Here is a 16,092-nt window from a genome sequence, read left to right as displayed (position 1 = left end):
GCTAGTTGGGGGGACACTAGTCGTTGACGTGTGTACACGGTGTGTTCATGCACATGGACAGTCCGGAGCTCATGTGGTCAGCGCCAAACTCAGCAAATGTGCTGCAGAATACCACACCGGTAAGTAAAAACGAGACAAGCTGGTCTCTAACCAAGTAAAATTACGTGTGCCTAGGTCTGCAAAAGCCAAGAGAAGTCTACCACTACAGAGCCGTGCAGGGAGAGGCCTTCATGATGCGGTGTGCCAACGCTTCCAGCACACAGGAGGCAGTGTGGTCCAGGTACACAGACGAGGCGGATGAAGACAGAAGTCTGCCCGTCGGCGCGAAGCAGCGAGCGAGAGGCGGCTTAAGCGGAAGCAACGTCCTCAACTTCCCAGCTCTTGAAGCGAGGCATTCTGGGAATTACTCGTGCCTCACAGGGTAACTCACCGTCCGTTTCCATCTCAACGCATCAGAACCAGGTGTTTGTATGTGGTATAAACGTTGTCGTTACTCTCCGCGGTGGACGCGAAACCTTCCCTCTCGGTTTTGGCTTTTGGGGGACAACCTGTTCCGGAATGAATACCAGCGCGCGGCAAAGGCCCCGCTCATCTGCCAACGTACACAGCACATGTTTCGCAGGTTGAATTTACTGCTCAGCCCCTAAAATGAGAGACCCGTTTACTCTACAAGTAAAGCACTTTTGCTTTGTAATGTAGTTTGATAAATAAATGTTAAAAAAAAGAAAACAGGCAAATGGAGAAAAGTAACATAAAAAAGTGTTTCTCCTGGGCGCCCGGGTAGCGTTGCAGTCTATTCCGTTACTTCCGGCTTGGTGGGAAGCCGGATGTGGGGGTGTGTCCTGGTCGCTGCCCTGGCGCCTCCTCTGGTCGCCTGTTCAGGACGGGGGGGGGGGGGGGGGGGATAGCGTGATCCTCCCACGTGCCACGCCCCCCCCCTGGTGAAACTCCTCACTGTCAGGTGAAAAGAAGCGGCTGGCGACTCCACATGTATCGGAGGAGGCGTGTGGTAGTCTGCAGCACCTCCCCGGATCGGCAGAGGGGGTGGAGCAGCGACCGGGACAGCCCGGAAAAAGTAGGGTAATTGGCCGGATACAATTGGGGAGAAAAAGGAGGAGGGGGGGGGTTCTCCTGTTTTGGTGTCATGTAATGCTGTAATGTAATGATGTGTTCATAAATGTATATCAGCACGTGTGTACTGCACATTGGCATGGCATAGTGACCAAGTCCCTGTTGTCCAGCGGCAGGGAGCTGATATTTCACCTGCAGGTGCTGGAGAGGAAGAGACCGGGCCTCCCTGAGCCACAGGAGAGCAGGGTTACCCTGACCTTTCCTATAGGTGGAAAAATCCCCTGCCCTACATTTCAATACTGGGACCGGGCCCTTGGTACAGGCATCACATGGTACAAGGTGGTAGAGCATTACTGTGATACTTAAACAACCAGGATTATTGACTCCATATCAGTGGACTTTGTTTGGGTCATAGAGGGATGTCCCCCAGTAAAAGTCTGTCCTGGCGTGTTCTTCGGTAGGGCGGCAAGGCAATATCTGAACTACCACACAGGGATCTGTGCCAGGAGAGCGGTCACTTGGTTCTCTGCCAGGTCTACCTCGTCGACGCTGGTGATTACTTCTGCGACACACACACAAATGAGCAAGGTGTCCTCTGGGCAAACAGAAGAGCAGTGAAGGCAGAAGTTATACGTAAGTGTGTGTGTATGTGTGTGTGTGTGTAACACAATAGTCATGCAAACGTTCAGAAGATCACAACAAAAGCAGCAGCAGGGGGCATTGAGGCAACTTTACTCTGTCCCTCTAAGCTCGAGACAAACGAGTGCTAGTCAAGGTGACCGGGTAGCGTAGCGGTCTATTCTGTTGCCTACCAACACGAGGATCGCCGGTTCGAATCCCCGTGTTACCTCCGGCTTGGTCGGGCGGTCCCCACAGACACATTTGGCCGTGTCTGCGGATGGGAAGTCGGATGTGGGTGTATGTGTCCTGGTCGCTGCACTTGTGCCACCTCTGGTTGGTCGGGGCGGGAACCGGGGGGAATGGCGTGATCCTCCCACGCGCTATGTCCCCCTGGTGAAACTCCTCGCTGTCAGGTGAAAAGAAACAGCTGGTGACTCCACATGTATTGGAGGAGGCATGTGGTAGTCTGCAGCCCTCCCAGGGTCGGCAGAGGGGAGTCGAGCAGCGACCAGAATGGCTCAGAAGAGTGGGGCAATTGACCAGATACAACTGGGGAGGGGGGGGGGGGTAAGTACTGGTCTCAACGCTTTCGAAATCCTCTGAGTGGTGGAGGTCTCAACTACCTCAGGACTATAGTGAGCCAATTCCACCAACCATGTTCGGCTGTTATGCTGTGGCATCATAAAACGATTGTATTTCTCTCACCCTAACAGCAAGTGATTCTAAGGCCTTTCCGATTATTGTCCGTCCCTGTGGAAATGAGACCGAGGAAGTAGAGATAGGTAAGAGCAGCCAATGTGGTTATCTAAAGGTTAAATTAAATGTTCTTACTGAGCGCACAGGACCGAACAACAGGGTGACGAACACCCTAAACGAGTAGGGTGATGTGACCGCTCCTGTGTGGACTATGGAGCGTGACGAGTGGTTAACGAGGTTTCCCATGCTGATTCTAGGTCAGCCTCACAATCTGACCTGTGAAGTCAATTTCCGTTTCGAGAGGACCTCCTCTGCTCTGGTCCAGTGGTACAGCAGCAGTGCCCAAAATGAAGACATGGTTCTGATGCAGGCCGAGAGTCAAAAGTAAGTGCAGGGGGAGCAGGCGAAGGTGTAGCGAAATGCAACACTTCTGCTATAGATGAATGTATTTGTCCATGCCAAATGCTTCTTTTACAACAGGAGCTAAGTAACTGTGTCATTTTTGTTGGCACACATCAGGTTATTAGTATTGTAGCGAATTCGGGGGGCAACCACAGGAACTGCCACAGCCGGGACGCGAACCCGTATCTCCCGCACCATGGGAGACATCACTAACCGTTCGACTAAAGGGTCCGACCCGTTAGCCAAGGGCCAACGTGTTTACTTATCCATGCACATTACACTACCCACCTCCTTCGGGAAAGCTCGTCCGCGCGTATACCACTTCTGACACCAATGTAGCGAATTCAGGGGGCAGCTCGGGACGCCGCAGCTCGGGACGCCGCAGCTCGGGACGCCGCATCCGGGACGCGAACCCGTGGCTCCCACACCGCAAGCGACTACGTTAACCAGTTGACAAAAGGGTCCGACCCGTTAGCCAAGGGGCAACGTGTCTAATTATCCATGCACGTTACAGACGGGGGGGGGGCAACCGCGGGAACCGCCACAGCCGGGACAAGAACCCGGGTCGCCCTAGCCAGTCGACTAAAGGGTCCGACCCGTTCGTTAACCAACCGGCTAGCGAGTCTACGCATTCATGCTTGTTATACTACCCCCTCTCTTTCTCACCATCCCACTTCTGACAATAATGTAGTGAGTACAGGGGGGCAGCCGGGGAACCGCCGCAGCCGGGACGCGAACCCGAGTCACCCGCACCACCTTTAGTTAACTGGTTAGCGCAGTCACCCGTGGCGCGGGCGACCCGGGTTCGTGTCCCGGCTGCCCCCCCACTGTTTTCCCTACAGGATTACATCCTCCCATCTCTGCTACTGCCGTGTTTTGGGCACGCAGGTGCTATCCTTTACTACACCTCTGCTCGTGTTTTCCGGCGGGGGCTTTCTAAGCTACAAGTCGTTAGTTATTTGGCATGGCAAGCGCAACGTGTTTCAGCTGGAAAGCGAGGTAGCTCAACTTCTGTTTCTCCTCAAGACAAAAACTACTAGACTTCCCCACCGAGTTCCGGATAACACACACAGCCGTGATACAAGAGGTGTCGTTACAGCACCTGCAGCGCACCTACACCTGTGTTGCCAGTAACTCTCTGGGGAACAGAAGTGCCTCCATCAAGCTCCAGAGGAAAACCACAGGTACTTTTATTACTCATGTCACTTCTGTATATTTATTCCAACTGTCCACCTGAGGAGCTACTAGTACTTCCTCGACACATTCTTACTGTTTAGCCTGCTACTGTGAGTTCAACCACCCAAAAAAAGAAAACCCCAGAAAACCAGCAATGCTTGCATCAAGGATAATGGATTTTTTTTTATCATCACTTTTGGTCTTCACTTTGTCTTAGAATCATAAAAATGTCTTAAAAAACCTTACTGTAATGCAAAAAAAAGGGGTGTAGATCTTCTTTTCTTTTTTTTGCAGGATAAAGTCTGAACTATTAACAATGATGCAAAACCTACACTATGACGGTCATCCTAAAATCATTCATACTGTCAGGACCATAGCTTTACCTGCAAGTTTTTATTTTTGTGATTGTAAGAATACACTATAGCCTCAAAATAGCTAAGTGAAGGGGGGGGGGGACTGCCAGCCATAGCTATAGATACAGGGGTTGCCAGTGTGATGGATAAATAACAGTTGATTGACTCATACTGAGGTATGCATGGCAAAATTGGGGAAAATGATCCACCAAAATGCAATACTTAGCAATTTAAAAAGTTTATGATTTAGTTTCACACTGCTTTATAATGACACATACTTTAATATATATTGCCAGAGACCTCGAAGCCTTTCTAAATCTAGTATAATTTAGACTTATTATGGTTCAGGCCACATTTGACAACCCTTTTTTTTTTTTTTTGCCAAAATGTGTTTCAGTAAAGCAGCTTGCAATATTTTTGTATCCCATTGCACTTGTGGTCCTGGTCACTGGGATGGGAATAACCGTGCATATGAAATGGCTGGAAATATTCGTATACTACAAATCACACTGGCCAAAAGCAAACCACGATGAAGGTGAGAATTTCACAAAAACACATACACACACATGCACAAAAATGACCTCTATATACATACGCTTGTGCAAACACACACACACACACACACACAGACGTAAATACACTTGTTTGCATGAAAAATTAGACAAACACATACATATATTATACCAAGGTGCACAAACGTGTGTGCACACTGCACAGGAATTAGTTAGCTAGAAATGTCACGCCTCGTCTTACACTATCAACCATATGCTACAGGATGGAAAGGAAAGGGTTTTTTTGTTGTTTATTTATAATAAAAATTTGGTAAATGACAAAAATTCATGAAAATGTTGCTCGTATCCATGTGGGGACTAAGGTACAGCTTGATAGTGTACAGAAATGTTGTGGCTTCTCTTTTTTAGAGCTGATAATTGATGTATAGTCCACGCCATGAGAGGTCCCACAGAACACCCACACTACTCGTGTCTCTGTATTTTCTGCCCACCATATTCTTATGATAAGTCTATATATTGCTATAGGGGTAAACATGCCTTGCAGAAAGGCAGTGAAGCTGGGGCATCCTCACCAAACCTTGTCAGGATGTGGTCTAGTCTCTAAACGACTCTTCGGCATTAAATCGGCTGTATTTTCCTCTTAAGAAAGGTCCGTGGGAGTACATTAGTTAGGTGGCAACCACTTTTGTATTTGACAGACTTTAACAAGAGTTAAAAAAAAAAAAAGCAAAAATCATCAAATTTACTTTACTGTGGCCTTATTTTGGTGTGTGCACCCTTGTACATACCTGTATTGTATGGACGTTTTAACATTCTGAATGTATGAAGAAATTCATATTGACATTACGATTTTACACACTGGTGAGCAAATTACTTGTGAGGGGGACCTCGAGCGAGCCATTTCAGCATTATTAGTCTCCGTTTTTACAAGACCCTGTAATACACCAAAATAAGCCAATTATGAATGAGTTACCTAAAAAGGTTTTGTTTCCTCCATTTCGTGGCCACTCCACTGAGCAGAGAAGGAGTTTGATGCATTTTTGTCGTACGTGTGGAGCCCTCCCTCCGAGGAGTGTGTAGAAGGCTCCACTGGGTTTTCACCGTCAGGGCCTGGTGCAGATGAAACAGGTAGGCCTCCTTGATAAAAGCAGTGTTTCTCTGTTTGTCTGTATGCACACTGCCCCTTCAGCAAGATAACGACAGACTAATAAAATGAATCTTTTGTGACTCTGTATCCGACAGCATCTCTGTCAGACCCAGCAGTTGAGGAGGGCTCTGCCACCCAGAGGCAACCGGAGGTGTTACTGCCTCGAGTATTGGAAGACCGTTGGGGCTACCGCCTCTGTCTGCAAGAGAGAGACCTTCTACCGGGTGGAGGTCAGAGATGGAGAAATTGGGGGGGGGGGCTATCATCTGACTCTCCTTGACTAGTCAGGCCGCTGATAGGCTTCTCTTTGGTTGCAGCATACACAGATGACGTGGTGCACGTGTTAAAGAGGAGCAGAATGCTGATCTGCCTGCTGTCTGTTGACTACCTCTGCAACAGCGATGCTGTGTTTGTGCTGGAATCAGGAATCCAGGTGGGCTGTGCATCTCATTCCCCATACAACCTGTTCAAAGGAAGTCGTTTCCCGATGAAAACCTAACAGTGAACTAATGTCAGACCAGAGGGTTGGGGCAACTTTGTGATTGGATTTGTCTGTGTGTTTTTGATTGAAAACAAGCTTTTTAAAAAAATATAAACTGTTAATGGTTAGGCTATGTTACAAATAACTGAAGTATCTTTGTTGAAACATTTGCCTCCAGTGAGCAATAGCAATATGTCATTGTAGATTACAGAAGGTTGAATCAGCTCGTCTGGACACAACGTTTATTGAGAGGAACGTTTCAGCAATCATCTAAGTGACCTCCGCAGTCTAAACTGACTGCAGGTATCGCCACCCTTATAAACGATACAGTGTCCCCACCTTTATAGACAATACTGTAACGTGCATGGATAAGTAGACACATTGGCTGCTTTCCCGGACTGCCCCCCGAATTCGCTGCAATACAGTGGCGTGATGACTGAAACCAACAATCAGCTTCATATGCAAATTGCCATGACCGTTAACTACAGTTATAATGGCCATGTGTACTATTCACAGAGGACTGGGGAATAGTTGCGATCACAGCATTGTAAAATGGTGACATGTACTTTTAGGCCCCCCATCAATTCAGGGATGGTCGTTCCCTCTTCAGATAGATGGCCTCTTTGACTCCCTGTTCAAACCAGCACTCCTCCCTATCAAGCATGTGCACATCTCCATCCTTGAAAGAGTGGCAACTGGCCTGTAGGTGGGTGTAGACTGTGGAGTCATGGCCTGACGTGTCAGCTCTTCTGTGTCGTGCCATCCTCTTGGCCAGCGTCTGTTTGGTCGCCATCTGTCACCATCTTACAATACTGTGATTGCAACCATTCCCCAATCCTCTGTGAATAGCACACATGGCCGTTGTAACTCTAGTTAATGGTCACGGGAATTTGCATATGAAACCGGTCGTTGGTTTCGGTCGTTATGCCACTGTGCTGTTTATAAGGGTGGGGACACCTGCAGTCATTTGAGACCGAAGAGGTCACTTAGATGAGTGGTGACACGTTTCTCTCGATAAACATCGTGTCCAGATGAACTGATTCCACTTCCTGTGACTTCCTCACCTGGATTATTGAGCATGCATGAAGACGTATAGCGGATTAATTTAAATTCTGAGTTACTGGTATCCCATCCCATAGGTGCTGCTACAAGACTCCCACCTCAAAGTCCTGCTGATCTGGACGACGGGAAAACCAGCATCCCTGGGTCAGCTCAACCCACCTTTACCTCTACTGGTCCAGAGGACCCTGAGGGCCCTTCCTTCCCTGAACTGGCCCTCGGACAGATCAACAAAAGCCACCAGTGACTTCTGGGGGACACTGAGGAAGGCCATGGCTGTGCAGAAGTTAGACATCAGCTCGGTTTTCCCAGGATCCTAATTCACTCTGACGCTTATCTTCATCTCCAGCAGTCTAAAAACAAGGGGACTCGCACTCTTGGAGCCGTAACTGTATTGTTTGCTAACAGGCTTGAAACATTTTCATCATATTTGGGCATTCAGGGCCATGGCCAGTGTCTCACAGCCATGGGCAGTGGGACCGGTTATTTCCATCGGCTAACAGAGACTCGGCAAGCCACAGCAGGATGCCCAGCAACTAGCCCCGAAACTGTGGTTACAGAAAAACAGGAACAGCGCTTTAGAAAAATCCCCTCCAGTACTGCTGGGTTTATTAAAGGCAACTGGCTGGAAAAGACTGACATTACTTTGAAAATGACAACGTTTCATACGTCACCCGCTCAAACGCCACCTGCCGTAGAGACGGTCCGGCCTTCGTCCATTGTGGACGGATGTAACTGATGTCATTAGGGGCGTCCGGGTGATCTATTCCGTTGCCTACCAACCAGTTCGAATCCCCGTGTTACTTCCGGCTTGGTCGGGCGTCCCTACAGACGCAATTGGTCGTGTCTGCGGGTGGGAAGCCGGATGTGGGTGTGTGTCCTGGTCGCTGCACTAGCGCCTCCTCTGGTCGGTTGGGGCGCCTGTTCGGGGAGGCGGGGGTAGCGTGATCCTCCCACGCGCTACGTCCCCCTGGTGAAACTCCTCACTGTCAGGTGAAAAGAAGGGGCTGGTGACTCCACATGTATCGGAGGAGGCACGTGGTAGTCTGCAGCCCTCCCCGGATCGGCAGAGGGGGTGGAGCAGCGACCGGGACGGCTCGGAAGAGTGGTGTAATTGGCCAAGTACAATTGGGGAGGGGGAAAAAAGGGGGGGCAGTACTTGTCATTCAAAAACTTTACGCGTTTTTATAAAGTTTGTAAATGTGACCCAAATGTATTTATTTGACAAGGATGGCTGCTGCGATGAATAGAAAGAGAATTCTACCACAATAAGAGTCAGATAAACCACGGAGGAATTCAATGATTTATTTCCGTTTCAAAGGGTATTTCAAAAGGAGTTTCAGGCACAGGAGAAGTCAGCGAAGTACTCAAGAGTACTATCACAAATATCTGTTCAAAGTGTGCGGGGATGGGCTCCATGATGCTGAGGGGACGGGACGACCACCGACGGAACTGGAGAAGAAAAGGGAAAGAGTCTATCTAAACAAAAGCATGTCACGTACACAGGCCCAGTCAGTGCTAACCAACATGCAGAAGATCCAGGCAGGAAAACACAACTGCCCATAAAAAGAAAAAGAAAAAAAATCAAAACTGACCAATGATAACACAACCCTAGCAACCAATTCTCTACGGCGTTGCGTTGTTCTCCCCAGGAGAGCCGACTGTTGACACAACAATGGTATCCATCCTTTCCTTTTGAGGATCAGCAGCGTGATCCTACATCTAACTTTCGTCAGATTTAAGAACAGGAACTGATGCAACGGGATACGTGTAAATGAATAAAACAGCAGTGTGGTGGCACATTGGTGAGGAACAAAACCAGGGCTGTACTTAAAACAGACAAAACAATTTCTGAGCATCCCTCCATGTTAAACGAGTATGTCAACGTCATACATATTTTGCCACTCACACACACAAAACAAACACACCTACATCATACTTTGAATTTGAAAAATAAAAAGTCATCACAGTTCTTTCTATGTACATTTTTACACCAATAGCAGACAAGCAAAACATAGTTGGTTTTTTTTGTTGTTGCCCATAACGTGTACCCAGCTTCAACTATTATAAAGCATGTGTCATAGCTACAGGGTATGGAGGCGTCAAGATGCAGGATTGCTGGATTAACCAGCAAAAATGTAGTTCAATTTCCTTTTGGTGTACATTTTTCATGAACTGAAGCTCAATAGCCAATACCTCACTTTATATGGGAGTACTGAATAACTCAAGACAGTTTATAAAGTCTTTCGGCTAATTTGTTTGTTTGCTCTTTCCTTTAATCCAGGGTGTCCTGCACATCTCATCCCAGAATGAAGGCTGTCAAGCACATCTCCAGCAGTACCGCTTGATATCAGCTGGTCATTTTCAGAATCGTAAACATGGATTCAGCGATTAAAAATCACTCGAGGCTTAAATAGTTCCCAGTAGAATGTCTGAGAAGTTACCAAATTCCAGGAAGAACATATAGTGAGCACCATTGTTCATTGGACAGTAACACATTTTTTGTTGTTGTTATTTTGGTTCTGTGCTCTAGCACTTGGGAGTTTGAAAGGATACGATGACAATGAGGCTGAAGTGCAGACTGTCAGCTTGAATTTGAGGGTCTTTTAATCCATATCAGATAAACCGTTTAGAAATTATAGAACCTTTTGTACATAGTAACCCCCCCCCCCATTTTTGGGACCATTTAACATAATGTAGAATAAAGTAATCACTTTTCATATTTGGTTGCATACCCTTTGCATGCAAGTCAAGTCCATTTTATTTGTGTAGCCCAACATCACAGATTACAAATTCGCCTCAAGGGACTTTACAGCAAAACAACACCCTGTCCTTAGACCCTCGTATCAGATAAGGAACAACTCCCTAAAAAAAAAAAACCCTGGTGATGCTCTGCCAGGCCTGTACTGCAGCCATCTTCAGTTCCTGTTTGTTTGAGACTCCATTTTTTGTGTCAACTCTGCCTTGGTGTTTGCATGTTTTGTGTTGAGAGTTTAATATACTATACTGGCTGCAAACTATTTTCCTAGTAAGGGACAATAAAGATACTTTGACTTTTGTTGTCAGGGGGGTTTTCTTCACCACAGAAACCAAACTGTTGACTTGGGCATGCCCAGGGCTTTTGCAATGTTCCTGATTGACTGATTTTCATTTCTGAGCCTGATGATGACAAGTTTAATATGCATCGAGACTGTCTTGTTGTTGTCACACCCCAACAACAATTTCCAAAGGCAATTGCAAAGTCTAGCATGAAGACTAGACATCAAGTTATCTTCTGTATTCACAAATGACACAAATGAATACACCTACCTAACGAAACACATCTGTGAAGCCAATCCATCAAATACTTGTAGTACCTTAAAACGGGGAGGGGGGGGCCATGTAAAAAAGGTGCTGTCATTTCTAACAGTTCATCTGATATGGATGAAACGACCTTCAAATTAAAGCTGACAGTCTGCACTTCAACCTCATTGTCATCGTATCCTTTCACACTCAAAGTGATAGACCACAGAACCAAAATAACAAAAAATGTGTCACTGTCCAAAGAATTATGGCGCTCACTGTAGTTCTGGTTACAGCTAGGAATCATCTGAGTCTCCATGGAACTCATGGGCTGGTCAGAAGAAAAGCAACCCATTCTGACTAAGGATCTGCTAGTGGTTTACGGTTTGTCTGCCTGGGCCTTCAGCTTCCTCTCCCAAAGTTTTTGGTGATCAGAGAAACCCTGCTTTCCCTTGTTGAAGGAATTGGGTCCTGCAGAAGTTGGTGTCTCCCTAAAGAGACAAGAGCGTTAGTCAAATCACACATCAAATCTGAGCTCGTGTTTATTCCCAGAATGCAGTAATAAAATTAACGAGGATATATACCGTCAGTACAAAATGCAACTTTCAAATAAAACAACCTTCCCTGCTTGAGCATCGCCTAAAATACCACATGTGGAATGCACTTCCCAGTTTCTGACTATTAAATTGCTCATAACAGAAAAGTACACACAGCTGAGGCAAGAATCTACTCAGTAGTGTGCTAGTATATACCTGCCGATGTTCTTCATTCTCATCTTAGCCTCTGGGGGCATCTCTTCAGGTTCACTCTGAATAAGAGGTGAAACTCGGTCAGTCATATTTGCACTTGATGTACGTTTGAACACTTCTGTCTCTGTGTATACTTACATCATCTTCCTCATTAAAAACCGAGGCCAGTGTTGGCTTCTTGGCAGGATTAGTTGGCACAGGCTCTTTAGGTTTCTAGAACAGGTTTGGAAGAAAAACGTTTAAGTTCAAAATGTTAATAAAAGAATATCAGTCTCTTGACATCAATATCCTTCACCCTGTTCTCTGAGGTATTGCTCATTAGAAAATATGTGGTTTCCTGGCCTGTTGAACTCTTTGGCAGAACTAAGTTTTTCTCTTGCAAGAGAAAGACGGTATAGTTCGTTATACATTTCTAGCAAAAAGGTCTACCTTCCCCAACCACCAAAGATGCAAACGAATAAAATAAAAAATGGGGAAAAATAAAAATGTGAGAAAAAATAGCCTTATTTTTCCTATTTCAGCTCACATATACATAAATGTATCATCGTATCACTACAAGAAACACTGAGAAAGATCTGGGGTCTTATTTTATGTCTTTTGGAGCATTACGTTACTTATGCATCGTCAGATTTTTGTGATGCTGAATTGCACATTGCTTGGTAGGTTGTCCTGGGTCAAAATATGTTACAATCCCTCCACAACTGTTAATATAGGAAACTAGTTCGTGTAGCTTGTATGGCTGAAGGTGCTGGCTATTTATACATGATCAGTCTATACAGCAACCAACTCACTGTTGCTCCCAGTTTGATGGAGATGGGGTTGACCTTCTTCCCAATCTGGCTACTTATTCCGAAGCCTATCTTGGAGATTTTGAGGGGCGCCAGTGGGCCTGCTGAGGTACCATCCTCATCTTCAGGTGTGAGATGTTGGGATGAGCGCTTGACTGTAGACCCTCCTCCTCCCAAAGTGCTAGAAGAGACAGGCTTAGTTTTCACTCTGCCTCCCTCCTCCTCCGGCCCTGCTTGAGGCAAGACAACTTACCAAGGTGAGCAACTGTTGCCTGAGAAATAGCGAATGAGCTACCACCGTTACCTGAGCGGCCGAGTTCCCTCCCACCTATTTATGCCTTAACGGTAGCTTTAATTCAAATTCATCTGAAATCAGACATGTTTGCCTACCCGCCTATGGAGGACTCTACCTAAGGCAGTGTTTCTCAACCCAGTCCTCAAGGAACCCCTATCCTGCATATTTTCTTTGCAACCCTGAATAGGTACCTGTTTGTAGTTATTCAACCAATCAGCAATGAATTTTGTCAGATGTTGCACACCTTGCATAATTAAGTGCTGTGAGATGATTGGTCGAGTAAGTGCAAGCAGGGCTACCTATGCAGGGTTACAATGAAAATCTGCAGGATAGAGGTTCCTTGAAGACTGGGTTGAGAAACACTGACCTAAGGGCTACAATGAATTAAAATTTTCGTAAATTGGGCAATGGCTGCTCCAGCGTGGTGGGGGGGGGGGCTGACAGAAGGAGGTCAGTGATCTTCACTCTCATCACAATGTCGTCGATTTAAACCCCACGATAAACTACGTCTGTAAAGATATAATGCTACCCGTTAGCTAAAATGTTAGCGAACCAGCAGAACCGCGTTCTGCTGTTACCGCCGGGGACTGTTTAAGCAGGAAAACTGTCGTCTCCGTTTATCAATCTGGCATTAACGTCCACTAAACACACGTCAATTTCATTTCCGTTGCTAATTGGCTGGCACAGTATTTACGGTGGCGTTACTTAGCATTAGCCGGGGTTACCCAGATGACATGAGCTAAGCTAGGTTAGATGTGAAAAGGGAAAGGTTCATGGACATTCCCTCGGTTAGGCGTCATTTGCAGCAAAGTACTTGATTATTGCTAGAAAATTCAGAAAAATAAGATGACATGTTAGTTTTCAACGCTATTTTAGACATAAAACCGCACAAATATCACCTCCATCGTCGGTGCAACCTTTGCTATCATGCTTGTAATCCGCCATCTTTGTTTTTATACAAACGTACATGCCGCAGTTCCAGTTGAAGCCGCTAGTCCCAGCAAAGCGCTGTGGCGTTATTTGTGTTTTTGGTCATTCAACCGTTGGGCGCAAGGAAAGAAGGGGAGAATTGTGTGGAAAACAGAGGGGGGTAATAGATTTCCTAATGAACACTGGATTGTTTAATAGACTATAGTTTTTTTATGATATTGTACAACTACTACTATCAAAGAAGGTTGAATCAGTTCATCCTGACACGTTTCATCACTCAACTAACTGACATCGTCAGTCTAAACTAACTGCAGGTATTGTATTCAACCTTCATTCAACCTTATTCGATTTTCTTACCTGGGTTATTGAGCACGCATCAAGACACTACTATTTCTACTACTACCTCTATTACTACTACTGCCGGCTACTCCCGCTAGGGGTCACCACAGCGGATCATCTGTTTCCATCTCTTGCTGTCCTCTGCATCTTCCTCCTGCATGTCCTCCCTCACCACATCCATAAACCTCCTCTTTGGCCTTCCTCTTGCCTGGCTCCTCCATATTCAGCATCCTTCCCCCACTATCCCAGCATCTCTCCTCCACACACGTCCAAACCATCTCAAGCTTGCCTCTCTTGCTTTGTCTCCAAACCGTCCAACCTGAGCTGTCCCTCTAATATACTTGTTCCTAATCCTGTCCTTCTCTGTCACTCCCAGTGAAAATCTTAACATCTTCAACTTTACCACCTCCAGCTCCGCCTCCTGTCTTTTCATCAGTTCCACCATCTCCAAACCATACAACACACCTGGTCTCACTACCATCTTGTAAACCTTCCCTTTAACTCTTGTTGGTACCTTTCTGTCGCAAATCACTCCTGACACTCGTCTGCACCCACTCCATCCTGTCTGCACTCTCTTCTTCACCTCTCTTCTGCACTCCCTGTTACTTTGAGCAGTTGACCTCAAGTATTTAAACTCATCCACTCTCGTCACCTCGACTCCTTGCATCCTCACCATTTCACTGTCCTCCCTCTCATTCACGCATAAGTATTACATCTTGCTCCTACTGACTTTCATTCCTCTTCTCTCCAGTGCATACCTCCACCTCTCCAGGCTCTCCTCAACCTGCTCCCTACTCTCGCTACAGATCACAATGTCATCCATGAACATCATAGTCCATGGAGACTCCTGCCTGATCTCGTCCGTCAACCTGTCCATCACCATTGCAAACAAGAAAGGGCTCAGAGCTGATCCTTGATGTAATCCCACCTCCACCTTGAACCCATCTGTCATTCCAACTGTACGCCTCACCACTGTCACACTGTTCTCGTGCATATCTACACCACTCCTACATACTTCTCTGCAACTCCCAACTTCCTCATATAATACCACACCTCCTCTCTCGGCACTCTGTCATATGCTTTCTCTAAATCCACAAAGACAATGTAACTCCTTCTGACCTTCTCTATATTTCTCCATCAACACTCTCAAAGCAAACATTGCATCTGTAGTGCTCTTCGATGGCATGAAACCATACTGCTGCTCACTAATCATCACCTCTCCTCTTAATAATAATAATAATAAATCAATCTTATATAGCGCTTTTCTAATACTCAAAGTCGCTTTACAATAAACGGGGTGAAACAGGACAACAGATAAAATAGCACAAATGTACAGGGGTGGATGGGAAGGGGGGCTAGGAGGGGGAGAAGCGGCAGCCACTCACGACGCCAGCAGTACTCTCCGACTTAAACAGATACAAAAGGGCAAGAAAAACAAAAAACAACAGCACTGTAGACATTGATTTTCTGTAGGGGTTTACTCCCGTAGCCTATTCCTCCCCCGAGATATCCACTAGGCAGGGACACTATTTAACCCATAGCTGGGGGCTGGTTCATGGGCATCAGGGAATATCCACACACTGGTGGGCCTACATACCACACGTCTAGGGGCCAGACCTCCTCCGAGTCCCTTGTAGTTCAGCCAGGGTCCAAGGTGTACCCAGGTACCGCGTGTCGCCACGCAGAGGCTATGTACTGGCAGGGAGACTTGTGTGCTCGGCTCTTCTGTTCACATTTCTGCTAGCCAGCGGTGAAGATTGAGAGTGAGACGTGACAGGCACAGAACACTACACCAACACACTAGACCAGTGTTTCTCAACCCAGTCCTCGGGGAACCCCTATCCTGCATATTTTCTTTGCAACCCTGAATAGGTACCTGTTTGTAGTTATTCAACCAATCAGCAATGAATTTTGTCAGACGTTGCACACCTTGCATAATTAAGTGCTGCGAGATGATTGGTCGAGTAAGTGCAAGCAGGGCTACCTATGCAGGGTTACAATGAAAATCTGCAGGATAGGGGGTCCTTGAGGACTGGGTTGAGAAACACTGCACTAGACGCTTCACAACAACCCCACTTCTTACACAAGAATGTCAGACACACAACCTAGCCTCTTAACCTAGCTTCTATTACTCTTTCCCGTATCTTCATGCTGTGGCTGATCAACTTTATACCTCTGTAGCTACTACAGC

The 16,092-nt window shown here is 46.4% G+C and overlaps 2 protein-coding genes across 2 annotated transcripts; one reads left to right on the top strand and one right to left on the bottom strand.

The window, feature by feature from the left end:
* Positions 1 to 356: 356 nt before the first annotated feature.
* LOC130111969 (interleukin-18 receptor accessory protein-like) lies at positions 357 to 8,443 on the top strand (the record flags this gene model as incomplete). The annotated part of the gene is made up of 12 exons (XM_056279280.1): positions 357 to 421; positions 1,242 to 1,403; positions 1,533 to 1,654; positions 1,687 to 1,704; positions 2,406 to 2,474; positions 2,646 to 2,772; positions 3,817 to 3,974; positions 4,717 to 4,854; positions 5,852 to 5,959; positions 6,074 to 6,208; positions 6,296 to 6,411; positions 7,599 to 8,443. Coding segments are annotated over 12 exons (1,458 nt in total), but the record flags the coding sequence as incomplete, so codon positions are not given.
* A 37-nt stretch (positions 8,444 to 8,480) lies between these two features.
* On the bottom strand, positions 8,481 to 13,601 carry LOC130111551 (PEST proteolytic signal-containing nuclear protein-like). The gene is made up of 6 exons (XM_056278777.1): positions 13,532 to 13,601; positions 12,341 to 12,567; positions 11,688 to 11,762; positions 11,553 to 11,608; positions 11,184 to 11,291; positions 8,481 to 8,970 (listed from the first exon to the last, which is right to left on the bottom strand). The coding sequence occupies exons 1-6, from the start codon at positions 13,599 to 13,601 to the stop codon at positions 8,898 to 8,900; spliced, it is 609 nt and encodes a 202-aa protein (XP_056134752.1). The 3' UTR covers positions 8,481 to 8,897.
* Positions 13,602 to 16,092: the final 2,491 nt, after the last annotated feature.

This window comes from Lampris incognitus, chromosome 4 (genome assembly GCF_029633865.1).
Source record: "Lampris incognitus isolate fLamInc1 chromosome 4, fLamInc1.hap2, whole genome shotgun sequence".
Taxonomy (NCBI): domain Eukaryota; kingdom Metazoa; phylum Chordata; class Actinopteri; order Lampriformes; family Lampridae; genus Lampris; species Lampris incognitus.
This window is presented reverse-complemented; position numbering and strand designations above follow the sequence as displayed.

What these genes read in the sequence shown, in the direction of transcription:
- LOC130111551 (XM_056278777.1), bottom strand. Translation starts at nt 13,601, where the DNA reads ATGTACGTTTGTATAAAAACAAAGATGGCGGATTACAAGCATGATAGC. An exon ending in AGGTTGCACCGACGATGGAG is followed by an intron (nt 12,568 to 13,531) that starts GTGATATTTGTG and finishes TGCCTCAAGCAG; the next exon opens with GGCCGGAGGAGGAGGGAGGC. An exon ending in AAGGCCCAGGCAGACAAACC is followed by an intron (nt 8,971 to 11,183) that starts GTAAACCACTAG and finishes TTTCTTCTCCAG; the next exon opens with TTCCGTCGGTGGTCGTCCCG.